The sequence below is a fragment of the Lynx rufus genome, unplaced genomic scaffold, assembly GCF_022079265.1.
Source record: "Lynx rufus isolate CCGP_SWC_20201006 ecotype Redwood Valley unplaced genomic scaffold, mLynRuf1.p SCAF_2, whole genome shotgun sequence".
NCBI classification, from domain to species: domain Eukaryota; kingdom Metazoa; phylum Chordata; class Mammalia; order Carnivora; family Felidae; genus Lynx; species Lynx rufus.
In genome coordinates this window covers 43,525,196-43,545,513 of record NW_025814834.1, presented here as the reverse complement: position 1 = coordinate 43,545,513, position 20,318 = coordinate 43,525,196, and the positions used below count along the sequence as shown (strand labels likewise).

Below are 20,318 nucleotides of genomic sequence, written 5' to 3'. Positions count from 1 at the left end.
ATATCTTTTTTAAAATGTTCGGAAGGGGTGCACCTGGGTGGGTCAGTAGGTTAAGCATCCGACTTTGGCTCAGGACATGATCTTGCGGTTCGTGGGTTTGAGCCCCGCAGTAGGCTCTATGCTGACAGTGCGGAGTCTGCTTGGGATTTTCTTTCTCTCTTTCTGTCTCTGCCCTTCCCCTGTTCGTGTTCTATGTCTCTCTCTCTCTCTCTCTCTCTCTCTCTCTCTCAAAAATAAATAAACATTAAATTTTTTTTTTTAATGTTGAGAAGGTTGAATGAAGGAAAACATTAATTCCGTTGAGTTTCCTTTCCTACGTGTAGGGGTTAAAAAGATATAGTCACTGTATTAAATAGACAGATTTTTATTTTCACAAAACATAAGCATTTTCCATTTTATTACCTAATGTTCATAATGATCATTCTGTGATAACTGTGTAACTTCCCTTTCAGTAGGCTTTCATTTATTTTTCTTACTATTTCCCTGTTGTTGGACTTCTAAAGTGCCTCTGATTTTTCTCTGTTCTGTAATACAGAGATGAGTATCTTTATGGAGAAAGTGTTTGCAATATTTAGAATTAGTTTCCTGGGATGCAAAAAAGTATAATGATTGAGGATAAATAATTTGCCCAATTCTCTTAACGGTTTAATTGTTCATCCAGAGTATAGTAAAAACTGGCTCTGAAAATAACTTGAAATACAAGAACTTTAAATATTTAAAAAACACCTTTATTATTTTATTGACATTAAGCATTGTGACAATTGTGGGTGTTGAGTTTTTCTTGTCTTTTCTTTTTTAATAGGCATATTATGCCCGTGATGCTCTGGCTAAAAACCTCTATAGCAGGTTATTTTCATGGTTGGTAAATCGAATCAATGAAAGCATTAAGGTACTGAATCTCTGCAACCAGATAAATCAGCTGTAATAGATGTGTTCAGATTATAAACGTTAAGTTAAAGATATTTTAATTTTATAATCAGATAAGACTGTTCCTTGAAAATAATTTACCTTGCATAGAATTGAAATTTGTCAGGACTCTGTTTTGTTTTGCGTAGATGTTTTTGTGAGAAATCTCACTGGTCAGTGGCCTCATGGGTTTTGCAGAGTTAACTCTGAGAGTCTGCATCCCAGGTCCTGGTCGCGGCTCATCTAACTAGTTGTACACACTTGGCTGAAAAGGTCACTTGACCTCTCAACCTACTGATATGTTTGTCAATAAAATGAGGGTATTGGAGTATTGGGAGTTTGAAAGGCCCGACCTATTGTAAGATTCAGTGATTGTTTATTATAATTAGGCATCACTAATGCCTTCTTTAAATAAGTCATCTATCATTAAAATTTCTGGAAAATTCTATACCAGTATCCTATGTCATAGATTAAAAAACAACAACTAAATTATAGTTATTCTAGTTGTGAAACACAGTTAACTTGTAACATAAGTCTATCTTCCTTAGTATGCTTTTAGTGTTATATTTCAGGCCTAAATTCAACTCATTATTTTAAAACTTTTTTTAAGGCACAGACAAAAGTGAGAAAGAAGGTCATGGGTGTTTTGGACATTTATGGTTTTGAAATTTTTGAGGTAAGCTTTTTTCTATTCTTTGTATTGTTTCTATTCATGCATAATAGTTGGAAATTAAATCATATATTCTATAGACAGCATTTAATATATAGTTAATATAACTTTGAATCTACAAAAAACCTCTGTGCTGATGTAACAAAACGTGTGTGTGTGTGTGTGTGTGTGTGTGTGTGTGTGTGTATTATATGTGTGTGTGTTTAAGTGCTGAGAGCCAGCATTTTGGAGACAATGCTGTTTAGGAAGAACTTCTTGTATCAGTATTTGACTTTTGTAATTGCAGATTCAAAATTCTTACTGGGCAATTTCCAACAAGGTTTATGGACATTGTGCCTGTAGTCGTTCAGTCATTTGTAGGAAAGTGAGACAGGATGATGCCATGAAAAAGCCAGGGACGGGAGAGCCAGATGCCAGTCTGGCCTGGCCAGTGCTGGCATTTCATCCTGATGGGCTCAGGCTCAGGGTCTGGATTGGGTGATTTGTTGGGTCTCATCCAACTGCAATCTTACAGTGTGAGTTCTGTTGCAAAGATTGAAAGAATTTCTGGTAAACGTCATAATGAATTTTTTAAAAAGACTGCATGCTTATTACAAATTAAATATTTAAAAATTATATACTTATATTGGAATTTCCTATTTATCCTTTTGCTTTGACATTTAGAAGGTGTTTTAAGAATTTTTGTTTCGCTTTGTTTTGCTTTATTTTTTTGTTTTTTTTGTTTTTTTTTTTGTTTTTTTGTTTTTTGCTCCTTTCCCCATTGTAAGGATCTTTTAAAACTCTTACTCTTATTTCTCGGGAGTGGTATTTTAGTTTGGTTCAGGAAAATAACAAGTAGATCAGGCTCCTCCTCTCTTCATTCTCCCCATAAGTAATGATTTGTGAATTCCTTTAAATAACCAGGCCCTGCCCAGAATGACCACCAAAAGTGTTTATGTGTTCCAAATTATCAGGTTCACAGAACAGAAAAAAACATCAGCCCCCTCCCTGCAGCTAAGCCAGGACTTTTCCAACAAATATCTTTTTCTTACAACATTTATTTTTGTAATAAATTTTTGTAAATCAAGATCCCTGCTTGATTTTGTAAATCAAGATCCCTGCTTGATCATGTTCTGTATTTAGTAGCCAGGGGTAAATCATTCTTGAGGGCTGACTGTATGCAAGCATTGCGGGAAGTGTTACATATATTGTCTGATTTAATTTTCACAAACACTTCATGAAATAGTTACTATTATTCCTATTTTACAGGTGAGTAGGTGAGGCTCTGAAGGTCAAGTCACTATGCTGGAGTTACATGGCTACAAAATGGCAGACTCAGGACCTAAATCCTAGGCCCCCTTCATAAATAATAAAAAACCTCTGATAGGGCCTTTTTGTTACTTTTCTCCCCAAACTCACAGGGTCCCCAGTACCTGGAAATAAAGGAGAAAACCCAAACATGATAAGTTTCTCAATCCCTATTTCTGTACCATTGCCTCATTCCAAACTGACCAGCATGGGGAACACCCGTGGAGTTCTTCTACGTGCTGGTGGCCAAGCGTGGGACACCTGTGCTGTGTCCTGCCTGCTGCCCCCTGTCCTGCCGACCATTGAAAACTGTTCTTCAGCACAATGTCCACTTGTATTGATGCCTCTTTAGCAGACTACGCAAAAGAAAGTTTCTGGTCTCGTGGCAATAGGGAAGAATTTGAGGTTTGTGAGTGAGGAGAACTGCTTGAGTATACTCAGAACTCATGGTGATGAAATTACTTTCTTTCTAGCAAGTCCTCAGGTTACTGTTACCAAAGGGCAGCCGGTCAAGATCATTGTTTATAGTTGGCAGGGAAAATGATTTCTTACCTAGCACACTGCAGATCTATATTTAGATGGTTTCATGAACAGGACAAAAGTAGAGATCTTACTAGAAAGTTGGAAGGAAAACACACACACACACACACACACACACACACACACACATTTAATGATGTATCTAAAATCAAAGAAACTGGTTTTATTTTAGTTTTATGTTGCCATAAGAAGATTTATTGATCTGTTAGGCCAGGTGCCTAATGTCATGTCACAATACATGAAAACTTTTTTTAATAGGATAATGGGGTCATGAGGGGACATCAGCTTGTCTTTACATTCTGGTCTGTCCTAAGATCTAATCAGCCATGTGGTAAGTGACCACACAGCACTCAGGGAGCTGAGTTATACCCCATGAGCAGTTTAACCATGCCTAAGTGAGGAAGTCATTTGTCATTATTTATTTACTGCCTAATAGGAATCATATTCCTGCGGTAAACAAGACAGCTGTTCCTTCCCTGCATGGAGCCTACAGTGATATTAGCCGACCCTAAGATGGAGGGTCTGTTCCTGGCTGAGGGCACATCCTATCTGGTAGGAAGGTCTAATCAAGAAACTAGGTTACTTTTTAAAAATGCGTTTGCTACAGGTCTAATCCAAACAGAAGTTAGAGGGGCGCCTGGGTGGTTCATTCATTTCAGCTTCGGACTCTTGATTTCGGCTCAGGTCATGATCTCGTGGTTCGTGAGTTTGAGCCCCGTGTTGGGTTTCATTCTGTCAGTGCAGAGCCTGCTTGATACTCTCTCTCTTCTTCTCTTTCTGCCCTTCCCCTTCCCTCCCTCCCTTCCCCCCACCAAATAAGTAAACTTAAAAACAACAACAACAACAATGAAGTTAGGTGTTCTGAGTGGACACAACCTGTAACTTGGGATGGGGTAAAACATCCTGTAGCAATGTGGGAATATTTTTTACTTAATGGCCAATTCAGGTTTCTCTCCAAGCCCATCTTTATGAATGTGCCCCACTTCTGCAAGTTATATCCTGATTTTTCTCAACACTGTTACAACTATGGACTTCAGTTATGAAAATGCCTGCATTATATTTGAAAATGCCCTTCTTTCTTCTTCAGAAGAATGTTCCAGCTCAGTAGTTCCTAAACTTAGCAGCATGTTGGAATCACTTGGGGAGCTTTACCCAAAAGCAAACAGGTTATATTTTTATTCTTTTTAAACAGAACTTTTGGGAGAGCCTGGGTGGCTCAGTTGGTTAAGCGTCCTACTCTTGGTTTTGGCTCAGGTCATAGTCTCAGGGTTTCAGAGTGCAAGCTTGGGATTCTCTGTCTCCTTCTCTCTCTGCCCCTCCCCCACTCGTGTTCTCTGTCTCTAAATAAATAAACTTAAAAAATAATAAATAGAACTTTTGGCATGGCATAAGGAATATAGTCACCAATATGGTAATGGCATCCTATGGTATATGTGCTGCCAAAGCGAGCACTAATGGCATCCTATGGTGACAGACGGTAGCTACCCTGGTGGTGAAAATAGCACAAAGTATAGACTTTTCGAGTCACTATGTTGCACCCCTGAAACTAATGGAATGTGTGTCAACTGTACTCAAAAAAACAAACCAGAAATTTCAGTCAAGGCCAAATTAACCAGTCATGTCTACAGCAGATCTTATGATGGCCCTAAAATCATGAGAAGTTATTTTTCCTTCTCCATGCAATAGATGCTTTGATTTTTTTTCCGTTTCCTTGAGAGAATTAAGACTTGCCTTTCATTATAACTAATTGTTCTCTGCATTTTCCTGTGTAAACTTTCTCAGATTAATCTTCCAAACATGTTGATTCTTAGTAATCTGCTTAATTATTTATTTTACAATTAAATTTATTTGGGGAAGCACAGACTAGAGATTTGGGTGTGTGCTTTTAGATACTTTTACCTGCTCTTTGATACAGAATTAGACATGGTTTTTTTGCTTGTGATTTATTCACATGCGCACCCCAGATGCCATACCATAGTTTTCCTGGATTCTCAGCAAAATTAGAAAACATGGAAACATCAGGAAGTTCATACTGTTGAACATAAGGAAGCCAGATAATTAAGGACTTAAAAGTACCACAAGCTGAAATATAAGGGCTCAAGGTCTGACTTAGGGAGAAGTATTCAGAATCCTCATCAGTGCATCAATGAAGATTTCTGTGGTACTGTCTACCCCAGCGAAAATAAACTGATAGAACATAATGAAAATTCTGCCTTTACTTTCCTTGAAATTGACTGCAAGAATTAAGGGTTCTGCCTTGTAGAACACCCTGGGCATCACTTTAAAAATTTGACAGTAAAGGTCCAGAGGAAAAAAAAAAAAATTAATGTCTCTAATTCTGCCTCATGACCCCGTTGACAGTTCCCGTGAAAACACTTTTCAGCTGAGCTGGTGGAAACCTTTCATCCATTTTGGTCCCTCTCTAAACGGAAGAGGGAAACTGATGCATTAAACCATGGGATGATGACACATGGATTTGACTGCAAAGCATTCCAGGGCCAGCTGTGTGAATAGCCCTGCCTTGCTGGCCGCATGTGATCTGATGTCAGTTTGGAAAACAGATTAGTGGAACACTGATACCGAAAAGAAGGGGAAGTGAGTTAAAATCCACAGAGAAGAAAAATCCAGCCAGAAATCCTTATTTAATGTCAGTCCGATTTTGTAAGGGAAGAGAGTTATATAATCCAGACACTCCAATTCCACACAATCAAGTTTGGATGTTCTTGTAACTGATCTCTGAGAGACGTTCATAGCATCACCATAAAAGAACAACAGCTATTCTTTTTAAAAAATTAAATTCAAGACTAAGTTGAGCCATCTGAATCGATTTAGCTTCTTGCTAAGTGCTTATCTGGGAAGTACTACAATTGGCAGGTAGATTCCTGGGAAAATTAATAAATTATTAGTGTGCCATATGCCAAAACAGAACAGCAGGCTGGATATTTCACTTTTCATACAATGGAGCTAGTTTCGTGCAGGCAAAGGGCTAGTTATTTTGAAGGGCTAGCTCTTTATTCATCTTGCCCTTTTGAGCCTCATATACATATATGAACCTCATATACATATATTGTATATGAACCATATACAGTAAAGATATGAGAGGCTAGATGCAATGATTGTTCCAAATCAAATGACCTAATAGTTGGGTAAGAGTCAGTATAGCTTGGTAAGTGTGCCTCGTGGTTATGAGATTTGTTTTCTAAATTGTTTTTAGAAGAAAATTGATCCTGGTCATAGGCAGTCCCTTCTGTTCCAGCTGTTTTCCTCTGATTTCGTTCTCCATGTGCTAGAGAACTTGAAGAGGAAGGAGAAGATTTAAAGTACCCTTTAGAGTGAAAATGGAGGGAAATAATATGGTTCATAATAGTATGGACGTCATTACTCTTGCTTTAACCTTTTAAATCAACGCTTAAAGTATTTAAGAAGACCACTATCATGCTGTTTTTCTTAAAACTTACCATGTTTGTGTACTGGGAAGAAAAATGTTACGTATTTAAAGAATACAAGACTGAAATGTCTCCCTGTCTCATAGTGTATAAGATATCATTAGCCTCCTCTGTTGCCAAGAAAATACAAAGAAATTAATAACAGACCAGTATTTTTGATTCATCTTTCAGAATCCTTCCAAGCAGAACGTTCATAGTTGATACTTAAGAGTATAAACTAGTTGTGAACTTCATTGGGGGGTATGGTTTGCTGTTTCTTTGATGTTGAAAAGGTGGACTCAAACTCAGGAATTCTTGACAGAAACCCTAGACTTTAAAGTTTTGGTATATTACATACTTCTAAACCTACCAAGTTCTTCCTATCCCGGTATACTCTTGGTGACTACAGTGTAAAACAGTATCAAACGTAGACACCTTGCTGTTTACCTGTTTTTCCTAGAGCAGTCCAATGGGGGTGGGATGGTTCTGGGCTCCATTCAGGGAGATGGTATAATGGAAAATTCTGGATGTGCGTATTTGAAGATGTTCCCCAAAGTTTTAGTTTTCTCCCTTAGCCTTTGGGGATAAATGTGACTTAGACAGTGGAGACACATTCCATGCATGGGGCATGGGTAGAAAACTGGAGACGGGAGGGGAGATGAGTCATTCAAGTTCCTGCCCACTTCCTCCTTAGGAGACTTTGATTCATGAGACTGACATGTGGGAGACAGCGCCCAGCTCAGGGATCTCTGGCCACCCACGGTTCTCGACACACAAAAAGCATCCAAATATCAAATTGCTTCGGGGCCTTTGTATTCATGTGATGGTTCCTAGATCCAGTTTAGCTGTTTTCTAAAGGGAAGAAGGACCCGAGTGGAAAACCCAGCGGCGTTTAGTGCCTGTGTGCATGAAGTCACGTTCAGAGCCTGTGCAAGGTGCAGCTATAGGAACTGCTACCAGGCTGCTCCTTAATTTTTTTTTTTTTTTGCAAATTATAAACTTTTGCATGTTATTTTTAATGATTCGTGAAGTCCCATTTCCCAAAACATTTGGACAAGGTCAACAACTCAAACACAGATCATAAGAAATGCGATGGCCTTCATTTTTGGCAATAATGATTGCTCTGGTGATTTGTAACACGTTTTGCAGGCTGTGAGGTATGTTTGCAATAAATGCTCAGATATTTCTGTGGGGAAGTAAGCTGGTTTCTGCCTTGGTGATTGTGCTGTTCTATTTTGTTTTTGTTCTTTAAGCAACAGGATAAGGTAGGAGAGACCAGTTTTTTTCTTAGGCTGTCTCCAGAACGCTCTCTCCTTACCACATTGTTTATGTTTGAAGGAGAGACATAGCAGGGACAGCACGGGGGGTGAGGGGAGTGCGGTGGTGAGAAAGAGGAGCTGCTTCTGGATCTTGCTGGATCTCTTCACTCTTGTGGTGACCTGCTAATTGCCTCTGTCTCTGACTCCCTGGGGCGATGGGTTATACATACACGTTTTTCCTGATAATTTAGAATTAGACGCATTAAATCCTGAAGCCTTGGGACTTCAAGCAAGTCACATGAGGTATTGTCTGAGTCAGACTTTTTATCCTGCGTAGCTCACGCCTCGCAGAACCACAGTTCAGACACCACTTGTAGGTATTGTAGACCTGTGGTTTGAACTGGTTGGACGTGTGTCTTGATTTCGGAGTTTTATGCCAATCAGAAACATAGCCCGAATGGTAAAATCTGTCATTTGCACCAATGAATAACTGTCGGTAAGTGTTTACTGTTAGAAGTTTACGGCAAATTAAGAACTGATTGCATTTTGTATAATCTGTCCCTTTTTGCACCAGAATGCAGTAAGTACGAACTGTTTGCAGTGACAGTCTGTTGCATGCTCCTGTGTTAATGGCTTCTCCAACTGTGTGGATTTTGCAGAAAATGGCCATTGATTAACTGTGTGCAGATATGAAATAGAGAATTCATACAGGAATCTTTAAATGTTGAAGGGAAATCTTGTTGAGTTCTAACTTACTCCTTGAGTGGCGTTGTAATTGTGAAGCTTTGCCTCTGATTTCTAACCTGCTTGTGTGTATTTCATAGTCCTGTTGCAGAGCGTACTTCAAGCTGTTCATGGTCATGTGATGTGTCCAAGGACACTACTTATTCTCCACTTCCTTTTCCTCATTAGTTACCATATGAAGTTCAGCATCATTTTGCTTAAATGGCTCCATGAGCGTAGACTTATTAAATTGACAGAAAGGATTTACTCCATGAATTTCATGGAAACCCATTAAAACTTTTATTTGTAAGTTTAATTTGGGGTAGTGGTATTATATAAGGATATATTTTACCAAACTAAGAAAGCCAGACTTCCTCATTGAGAAATGACCTTATCCTGACCATAATCATAATAAGGCGTCTATCCCAGATGGGCCTGTGCTTCTGACAAAAATTGTTAAGTTCCAAAGATTAGAACACATAGCTTTTAAAATTTTATGGGAAAATGAGTATTGGGGAAGGCCCTTTGTACCTAAGACTGTGTTCGTCTTGAAAATCAGCGTGTGCCCTTTAGTAAGAACCTGCAACATTAAAAACAAAAAACAAAATAGCTTTTATCCTTGACCAGACTTAGCATTAAAAGATTAGTCAGTGATAGTGTGTATGTGTCATTTAAGGTTTAGAGTTAGAAGTTTTCCCTGGTTAATTAGTTCATCACTGGTGATAGGAAACCCTTAGCTGACTTCCGGCAAAGAATGTGGTCAGATACTGCGTGACTTTTTTGCTTTCGTCACTCACGGAGAGATTCGAAGGCCAGTTGCTCTGTGTTTTCACAGGAAGCGATGAGCTTCAGTTTCACGCCTGGACACTCCTGGCTCATTAGGCCAGGAATAGCCACCTCAGTGGGACAGGAGTCAGGTTTATCAGTGGTGAGGTCATACCATCCCTTGCTCCCATGGCTACCATCTCCCGTCTGCAAAGACATATGATAGAGGTGAAGAGAACATGTTTTCTTACCAGATCTACCTCTTCCAGAATGGTGTGGTTCTTGGCGAATTATATTCATTCCACAGGCATGCATTTTGTGCCCTCAGTATATATGTCAGTACATTAAACCCTGTGGATTGTTCAGAGATGATTTAGGTATGGATCTTGCATCGGAGTTCATAGGAGGTAACTCTAACATGAAGAGAAACTGCTGAGGGGCCGAAGAGTGATAAATATGTGAGCCTTCTGAGAGAAGAGAGATTGTTTCTCGCTGGGGAGATGATTTTGATGTGCTGATTCCCTTGGGTCTCTTATTTTTTAGGCACTTCACTCATTCATTCACTCATAAAGTACGTGTGGAGAACTTGCTAGGTGCAAAGTCCTGTGCAAGGCATGGGCTTACATTGGTCAGCAAGAGAGTCACATGGTCAGCCCTTGCCCTTAAGGAACATACAGTCTAATGAGACAGATGAGGCTGAAACTAATCAATACATGTGTACACATACGCACACGCACACACGTATATACACACAGCATGATTTTTTAAAAAGTGCTGGTATCTAAGAGTTTGAATGAGGGAGCTGACCTCAGAAGGGGGCAATAAGTGGTCAGGTCAGGAAGACTTTCTTGGGCTCTAGAGTTTCACCTGAGAATGGAAGATTGAGAACTTGGGTGACAGAGATTATAAAGCTCACTGTTCCTTTTCTGATCCTTTAGGAGAAACTTTTTTTTTTTTTAACCACATGTAGAGTGCTTCTCTGTCAACTAAAAGTCTTCATCTTTCAAATACTGCATAACGTGTGTATACCTCATTCATTCACTTGACTCGTGAACCATTTCTTGAGTGCCTGCGGTGTGCAAACCCTCTGTGTGCTGGGCCTCGGTGTCCCAGGAGCTGTGTGCTGGGCTGCAATTAAATCTGCGAGATGGCGTGTGATGTCTCTTATGGATTGAGCTGTTGGAGCATCGCTGCTGTGGGACAGCTAGTGCATGGTTCATAAGGCCGTTTTCATTTTTCTCCATATAGGACAACAGCTTTGAGCAGTTCATTATTAATTATTGTAATGAAAAGCTACAACAGATCTTCATTGAACTTACTCTTAAAGAGGAGCAAGAAGAGTATATACGGGAGGTAATGTTGAAATATATGTTTTTTAAATGTTCCTTTTATACTCATAATACAAATTGTGGATTTAGAAGCCTATCTAAACATGATCCTAAAATCAGATTTATCTGAGTTTAGCCATGTTGTGTCTCTTAAAAACCCATTTGTTATGACATCTAAGCTACCTGGGATTATCTTTGCTGCTCTGCTGCTAGTGCCTCGAACAATGCCTGGCACATAGTAGGTGCTCAGTAAACATCGGTTGACTGACTTGAGTCCTGGTGGATTCTAGTGCAATGATCTAAAATAATAGTGTGTTTAAAAAAAAAGAGTCTGAGATGAATGGACCAACAACTGTGACATCCATACAAGGAAACACTACTCAGCAATTAAAAAGGAACAAACATGGGACGCCTGGGTGGCTCAGTCAGTTGAGCGTCCAATCATGATCTTGCGTTCATGGGTTCGAGCCCCGTGTCGGGCTCTGTGCTGACAGCTCAGAGCCTGAAGCCTGCTTCGGATTCTGTGTCTCCCTCTCTCTCTGCCCCTCCCCCACTCGTGCTCTGTGTCTCTCTCAAAAATAAATAAACATTAAAAAAATTTTTAAAAAAAGGAAGAAATGCCATTTGAAACACCAGGGATGGACCTAGAGGGTATTATGCTGAGTGAAATAAGTGAGACTGAGAAACACAGACACCGTATGATTTCCCTCCTGTGGAATCTAAAAAACAAAACAAATGAATAAACAAAAAGCAGACCGATAAACACAGAGAGCAAACTGATGCTTGCCAGAGGGAAGGCGGTGGGGGATGAGCAAAGTGGGTGAAAGGGAGTGGGAGATACAGGTTTCCAGTTATGGAATGGATAAGTCACAGAAATAAAAGGCCCAGCGTGGGGAATATAGTCCATGGTCTTGAAGTAGTGTTGCATGGTGACAGATGGCAGCCACACTTGTGTTGGGCATAGACTAAGGTATAGACAAGTTGGGGCACTAGGTTGTACACCTGAAACTAATGTAACAGTATGTCACCTCTACTGAAAAAAGATTTTTTAAACCAACAAATACTTGATCATGTGCTCATCTGAAGAATTTTAATCATGGCTTTTCCAGAGTCAAACATATTAAACATGAAAGGAAAAAAATAATAAAATAAAAATGGTGGTCCGTTGTCCAAAAAAAAAAAAGGAAAGAAAAAGGAACAAACAATTGATAAACACCATAAAATGAAGGATTCTCAAATGCACTAATGCCAAATGAAGGAAGCCAGACTCAAAAGTCTGCATACTGTATGATTCCATGATATGTTGTTCCAGAAAAGGCAAAGTGACAGAGACAGAAGAGTTGGTCATTGCCAGAGGACGGGAGTCGTGAGAGTGTGACTACCAAGGGGAAAAACAAGGGAATTTTGGTGGTGGTTACATGACACCATGCATTTGCCAAAACTTATGAGAACTATATACCCAAAAAGTCAGTATCACTCTGTATAAATTTGAAAATGTTTTGAGGCTTTGTTCAATCTTGAAAAGCACTGATTTCCTAAAATTTTATAATAAAAACAGGTAATATTTATTGAGCTCTTACTGTATTGCCAGGTGTTGTACAAGTGCTGTGTATGGATTATCTCAATGTAATTTGAAAGTAATCAGAATTAGTGTTTACAAAGTCCTTGTATCCTTAATTGTAAAACCATACTTGGTTTTCATCCTTTCATTTTTTAAATAGTTAATGTTTTTGGAAGTATAAAATTATTTCAGACAAAAGGAGAAATCATTATATTCTGCATATGTTGTATTATATTTTTGTTTCCTTTTCATTTATTTGCTTTAATATTTGAATAATGACACTACCTATTTTTCTTCATTTTCTATAGCATAGTTGTAAATCATTAAAGACACTGAATCCTTTTTCTTTTTGCCTCAATATAGATTTTTCTAATGTGATTGTTATCCCAGTGACTTAGTAAAATAACCCATCTACTTGAAAGCTACATCATAAATATTTCATCTTTCTTTCAGAATGATCATCATGCTTTAGAAACGTTTTATACTTTTCTGGCACTTTTTTAACGTAAACTTCCTAAAAGCCAGATTCATTCCCTTCCTGTCTTCTCACCATAAAGAGATTGCCCCAACTTTGATGTGTAACTTAAAAGTTTGTACAGATTGTCTGAGACACGTCTAAGAATATATAGGAAGATCCCTAGCTTGCTGTATGAATTAAATTTCTTCCCCTTAGAAGAAAAATAAATGTTTACACTTATGGGCAGAGTATAAACAGATCCAGAACGATTACATTTAGCCTCACAGATTTGGCTTTGTAGCTAGCATTAGAACCAGTGGGTTGGTTTTTGTGTCTTTCCTTATGTTGAAAATATTTTGTCTTAGCACTGGGATATTTTTACATTTGAAATAGTCAACTGCCCTACAACATGGGATTGACTCTAAAATTAATTTTTTCCTTGTGATTACAAATCAAGAACAGAAAAATGTAGGCCCTAGATTCCTGGGATCAAGTTCTGACTTATTTCCTTATAAACATTGTAAATATACACAGAGTAATATTGACCCAAGGGCCTGTTGAGTCCGTGTTTGGCACAGAGCCAGGGGAGTGCATGGGAAATTGTCACAGATGGCAGAGTGGAATGAGGGGCAGTCTCAGAACAGGTCAAGGGTGTTCCTTCAGTCACATCGTGTCAATGGCGGACTGCTACAATTAGGGAAGTTTTGGGAACCGGAAGATGACATTTGCTGCATTATTGTGTAAAGGAAATATTCAGAGAGGAAGGGAAATATATTAAGATGGCAGAGTCTGTTTTATCGATGGTAGTGTTGTAGTATCATCATCATATGGAATCTGATTTTGTTCTGTTTTCTTTCTCAGGGCATAGAATGGACACACATTGACTACTTCAATAATGCTATCATTTGTGACCTGATAGAAAATGTGAGTATTAGGTATAATTTTCTAAAAAATTCTCAGTAATAATTTACTGCTTACAAAAGACCTCACTGCGTTGGTGTCTTCATGATTTTGACACTTCTGAGAGCTGTGGAGCTCTAGAGACTTTATTGTAGCCATGAGGAATCATACACAGTTCTTGAACACACATATAGACAGCTGGACATTTTGATCCTTGGCTAGGATTTCCTGTGCTCATCTTGTGACCGCATCACAGAGCCCTTTAGGGCATTAATATGCCTTAGATGCATCATTCTTTTCTGTATACTGGTAACCCAGGTCCGGTCCGCGGCTCTTGGGAATATGAGCACTAGTCACAGGAGGCTCTGAAAAAAAAGGTTTTCGCCAAATCAAATATCCATTTCATTTCTAAAACTCTAGTAACTTCTTCATATCCCATTCAATGGTTATTACCAAAAAGATAATTATTGGTGAGGATGTGAAGTAAAAGGAACCTCTGTGCACTCCTGGTGGGAATGTAAATTAGTGCAGCCATAACAGAAGATAGTATGAATGTTCGTCAAAAAATTAAAAATAGAACTACCATATGATGGTAGCAATTCCACTTTGGGAATATATCCAAGGGAAATGGAATCAGGATCTTGGAGAGAGATATTTACTCCCATGTTAATTACAGGGTTGTTCACAATAGCCGAGATATGGAAACAGCCTAAGTGTCCGTCTATAGATGAATGGATAAAAAAGATGTGTGTATATACAATGGCATGTTATTCAGCCACGAGAAAGAAGGAAATCCTGTCATTTGTGACAACGCAGATGGACCTTGAGGGCATTACACTAAGTGAAATAAGTTAGTCGGAGAAAGACAAATGCATGACATCATTTATATGTAGAATCTAAAAAAGCCAAAGAAACAGAAGAGAATGGCAGTTGCTAGGGGCTGGGAGTAGGGGAAATGGGGAGATGTCAGTCAAAGGGTACAGACTTTCTAGTTGCAAGATGAATAAGTTCTAGAGATGTAATGTGTAGCATGGTGATTACAGTTAACAGTGCTATATTATGTATTTGAAAATAGTTAAGAGGGTAATTTTTAAATGTTCTCATCACGAAAAAGAAATGGTAATTATGTGATGTGATAGAGCTGTTAACTAAGGTTATGGTGGTAATCATTTTGCAATATTGAAAGGGTACCAAATTATCGCCTCGTATACCTCAAACTTACACAGTGTTATATGTCAATTATATCTCAGTACAGCTAGGAAAAAATTTTAAGTAAATAAAGAACAGGGGCGCCTGGGTGGCTCAGTCAGTTGAGCGTCCGAGTTCGGCTCAGGTCATGATCTCACGGTCTGTGAGTTCAAGCCCCACATTGGGCTCTGTGCTGACAGCTCAGAGCCTGGAGCCTGCTTTGGATTCTGTGTCTCCCTCTCTCTCTGCCCCTCCCCCACTCATTCTCTCTCTCTCTCTCTCTCTCTCTCTCTCTCTCTCTCTCTCTCTGTCAAAAATAAATAAACATTTAAAAAAATTTTTAAGTAAATAAAGAACAACAAAAAAAACATGCCCTTCAAGTTAAGATAAAGGAAGATGAAGGGACAGTCATGGGAGCTGAGTTAAGTAGGACCCCAGGAGCAGCTCAAGTATTGACCTAGCCTTGGTTCAGAGAACCTATGCGGGGGATGTCTTGTGTGTGACTTTGCAGGTGGCCAAGAGCCACAGGATTTTTCAGGTGACCACATTTGTCTGTATATATGTGAAAAGGCTTTTGAAGTCTAAAAAATTACTAGATATGTCTTAGATTCCAAAAGGTTACTAAATATTTTATTTTTATATCATCGTCTGTAGTTTATTATAAATGAATTGACTGCAGGAAGATTGATTTGTATGTGAAAACCTGGAAAAACTTATTTTATGCTTAGGATTACTCTCACTCCTGGCTTTGATAACAAAGTTATTTGAAACAATGCATAAACTTTATTGTCCTACAGTGGTTTTAGTTGTCAGTGGTAGGTGAGTGCTGTGTTTTAGGAATAGAATCACAGGCTCTACATGTCCCAACAAGTGCCTTTCACAAAACCTTTTGGAAATTATATAATTAGCCAGTTATCTCTTCTCTCAGTTTTCAAGATATTCCTGAAAGCTGCACCTTTAATTAAATTGAATATGCTGAAGCGTTACTGTTTTTCTATTAATGAGTAAACTTCGTTTTGAAAAATCTGAACAGTGTTGGAGTGTGAACACTAATGTTCCATGTAAGCAGTTCAGAACTCTAATATCTGGGAAATCAGTAGACTGACTGGAAAGTTTTCCTGGTAAATTTTGTGGAACCCAAATTGTGGGAACTTGACTTCCAGAAGTCATGACTAGCACATTTTCCTTCATAAATAATAACCTTGAACTTAATTATTTCCCTTCAAGAAGGAAAAAAAGAGAAAACAGTGTTCATACACTTAGTTTAATTAGATTATCTGAGCCCTAAGCACCCTTGCACATATGTTTGAAGAAACTCATGTTCACATAGGAGCCTGGGGACATAAAGGAAGTGTTTCCTTCCAGCATTACCTAAAAGTAATGTTTACTCTGGGGTTGTTATGAACATACTTGATTCCTGAGAGTCCACACTTCCCCTGGGTTTTGTGTGGAATCAACAGATCCTGGTCAGAGGATGTCCCGGCCTTGTGAGGAGAAGGAGAGAGGAACCCGGGACTCTTGCCTGGTGGATGTGGGTGGGGCTGATGGTCAGTAGAGTGGATTATTCTCTTGGGAATGGAGACATATGAGCCTGTAGGGGCAATCCAAGGAACAGCGGCCTTTATTTAGCAAAGTAGAAGATTCCTGATTTTTTACTCCTTTTAACTGGGCTGGCTGCTGGCTGCTCTTGGGATAAATACAATCATAGGGTCTGAATACATAACAAATTCTCACTCATGTTCAACACCCGTTTTGAAATTTTATGTGGAATACGAATTTTATTCTAAACAGATACTCTTGAAATACAGCTTGATTGCATTGATCCCAAATCACATCTTTTTTTTTTTTTACTACAAAATAAACCGTATTTTGAACACATGAACAATTTGAAAACATCTGAAACCAATTTCCTTCTCAAGCTATGAATCAAATAATGGCCTTAGAAAAGACTGTGCTTTGTGATTTATGACCACATGTTGTAGAGACAGCATTGTCACATTAGTTTCTGACGTTTAGATTTGTGTTTGAATGTGTTTTGAATATGAGGTCTGACTTGCCTTTTTCGAACAATGTGAGTTGCAGTCATCAGCCCGCTGAGGTGGCTGAGGTGACTCCGTAGGTCCTGTTTTGAGGGCGGAAGGGAATGGGGGAGGGCAACTGATACAGACCCCTCCTCCCCAACATCACACACACACCTGGGACACTGTGGAAGGGGACCGACTTCTGTGGCTTTTTGTTACTTGTTTTGATTGTCTGCTTTTCGTTGTAACTGAACGGAATTTTCTCGTGACTAAGTTTTTTAATTGTGTTTGACGGTGTAATTAGGAATCATTATGAAAACAATACAGTGAGGAAGGAAGGAAACCTTTTTACTTCCTTTCTCGCAGAACACAAACGGAATCCTGGCCATGCTGGATGAGGAGTGCCTGAGGCCTGGCACGGTCACCGACGAGACCTTCTTGGAGAAGCTCAACCAAGTGTGTGCCACCCACCAGCACTTCGAGAGCCGGATGAGCAAGAGCTCTCGGTTTCTCAATGACACGTCCCTGCCTCATAGCTGTTTCAGAATTCAGCACTATGCCGGCAAGGTATGGGGGAGCCGCAAGGTATGGGGGGAGCCGTGAGCGCTCAGCGGGCCTGCGGCTGTTCCCCCGAGGAGGCCGTGCCTCAGAGGTAGCGTTCTGACCAGTGCCAACTCGTGAGGAGAAGCTGAGTTGCTAGAAGAGTAGAATCAGTAAATGTTCAGTAGAAGTAGAATCTGGGTCATGTTGAGCAAAATCTTACTAATACTGAGAGCTGAGAGGAAAGCCAGTGGACTTCATGAGTGAGTTGGAATGTATTTTAAAAGTCGATTTTGTTGTTTCTCAGCTCTGAGATATCCTATAAAAATAGATCTGTCAACATTAATAAAAGGAGACGTGGTAGTAAAAATTAGGAGACACTAAAGACTTTACAATAAAGTTTTACAAGCACACAAATATTATGAGTTCTTAGATTGAGATTTTGAAACAACAGTGGGGAAATACTGACTTTTTAAAAAAAGCATTATTCATTTGCTTTTGTGAGGGAATTTTATACCATCTAAGATACATAAAAATGTTAAAAACAAATTTGACCGTAGCTTGATTTTCAGAGTCCTGAAAAAGTATTGATTGACATTAATACCTCCTTTCTTCTAAATAAGATTACAAACTTCAAAGAGGAAAACATTCTCAATTATGTAGCTAGTAAAAATTAAGTATATAGTATCTGAATTACTGTTAATTTCAAAAAGTTGGAACTTGGTACTTATTCCCCCCCCCAGCTTATGTTACTAAAAGATACTTTTCTGTTCAATTTCTCTGCTCACCTAGGATGTCTGAAAATATCAGTGCTATCTCTGTTTTCTCCTATCTACTTAAGACTAGAATTGGCATATGTGAACTTAAAAAAAAAAAAAAAAAAGTAAAACCTCAAAAATGTGCTCAAACACCAAAAAAGCCTAAAATCCTTTGAAAATGTTATGAGAGCATTTTTGGAGTTTATTCTTGCAAATCCTGAAGGGTAATAGAATTTATTTTGAACTCTTCTGTGATTTAGACAGATGGAATTTAAACTTGGAGGCTAATTCGGTATTAGGAGTGTGACTAATGTGTCGGGGGTTTTTTGATGGAGAAAGAGGAGGCGGCAATAGAGATAGTCCTGGAATATTTTTAACGGTGATATGACGTTCTGGAGTGCAGTTTATCAACTGCGGAGTCTCTTGTGCTTCTCGTAGGTGCTGTACCAGGTGGAAGGATTTGTTGACAAAAACAATGACCTTCTGTATAGAGACCTGTCCCAAGCCATGTGGAAGGCCAGCCACACCCTCATCAAGTCTTTGTTCCCGGAAGGGAACCCAGCCAAGATCAACCTGAAAAGGCCTCCTACAGCAGGCTCTCAGTTCAAGGCATCCGTGGCCACGCTGATGAAAAACCTGCAGACCAAGAATCCAAACTACATTAGGTATTTTTGGCACATAAAATTCTCTGACAAGTTCATCATGAAGGCACTTTCAAGGAAGATCATTTTCCTGTTTGCCTTAATCTGAATTAGCCCCAGCAGAGGATAACTGAAGCTCTTAACACATCGAATAATGTGGTATCTTGGGTTTACTTAAAAAATACTCCAGTGCCCTTTACCTGCCTTCAAGTAAGGAATTTCAGAATGGGGGAAAAAAGTGTGGTGTGGGATGGGAATAGATATTTAATGAAATCTCATTGTTGGCTCCTAGGGTTCTTAACTTTCTGTATCTCTTTTTTGTTTAATGACAAATTCAGAAATGTATACTTTCTTTCTGGTAAGGGTTTTGCATAATACTCTTTATTGGATTCGTTTTGGATTCTTGTTACATTAACTTAGAATGCAGCATTAAAGCAAGCGGGGCTTTAGTTAGAACTTTGGTGTTAGAAAATATGTGCCTCTTTCTTTCCTAGGAGACTTGTAGATTTGAAGAAAGGAATGACTCCCCAGACAATCTTACATTTTTCAAAGCAACAGAAAGAATTCCTTAAGAAGCATCTGGTCTCTTTTTTCTTTTTCTGGGCATCTTAGATCTCAAGATTCAGTAAAGACCAATTAGGATTAGAGTTTTACATATGTGTATTTGGTGAACTAGATAATAGGAGATGTGTGTCTAACAGGTCAGATTTCATATAATGCATACACACCCACACATACCTTCCATAATTGCCTTTGAAAATACAGTTGCGAGGAAACTAGCGTGAAGAACGTTTTTGTGTCTGGCTTGTTTACCAAATATTGATATTAGTAACAAATGTAAAGAGTCAGAATCCCCTGGTTTGATTGCAATCAGTCAGGTTGGAGCATATATTGGTTAAAGATCCTAGTTTCAAAAAAGAAAGAAAAAAAAGGAAATTTTCTGTGGTCAGTTGCTTTTGTTATATTCAATTAAGTGGACTTTAAAAAAATCATTACTTAATAATAATTTACATGACATGGTATGCACAGATCCTAGGTGAACAGCTCAGTTATTTTTTTCACCAGCGTATATATACACTTTGGCAATCACCACCCTGGTCCAGATATGGAACACTCTGTTACCCCAGAATTGTTCCTTCATTCCCCTTCCCTTTTAGTGGTTTTAATGTATTTCTAAGAAATCTTAATGAACTACAAGTTTGTGAATATTATCATATTTTTTCCTAGAGTCTTTGTAGTTTCAAATTTCATATTAAGGTCCATATTTTTCCATATAGATAACCTGTTGCTCTGGCATCATATATTGAAAAGAAAAAAACTCTTATTTTTTATTCAGTTATCTTGATGTC

At 38.7% G+C, this 20,318-nt stretch overlaps 1 protein-coding gene across 2 annotated transcripts in view; it reads left to right on the top strand.

Moving 5' to 3' along the window:
* The window catches only part of MYO1B (myosin IB), a 155,562-nt gene that overhangs the window by 100,898 nt on the left and 34,346 nt on the right, over positions 1-20,318 (top strand). For both annotated transcript variants that reach the window (XM_047083916.1, XM_047083915.1), the window contains exons 11-16: positions 803-889; positions 1,517-1,582; positions 10,824-10,928; positions 13,783-13,845; positions 17,397-17,597; positions 18,767-18,993. In XM_047083916.1, coding sequence (XP_046939872.1) covers positions 803-889; positions 1,517-1,582; positions 10,824-10,928; positions 13,783-13,845; positions 17,397-17,597; positions 18,767-18,993 — 749 coding nt within the window. The remainder of the gene's footprint in view (positions 1-802; positions 890-1,516; positions 1,583-10,823; positions 10,929-13,782; positions 13,846-17,396; positions 17,598-18,766; positions 18,994-20,318) is intronic.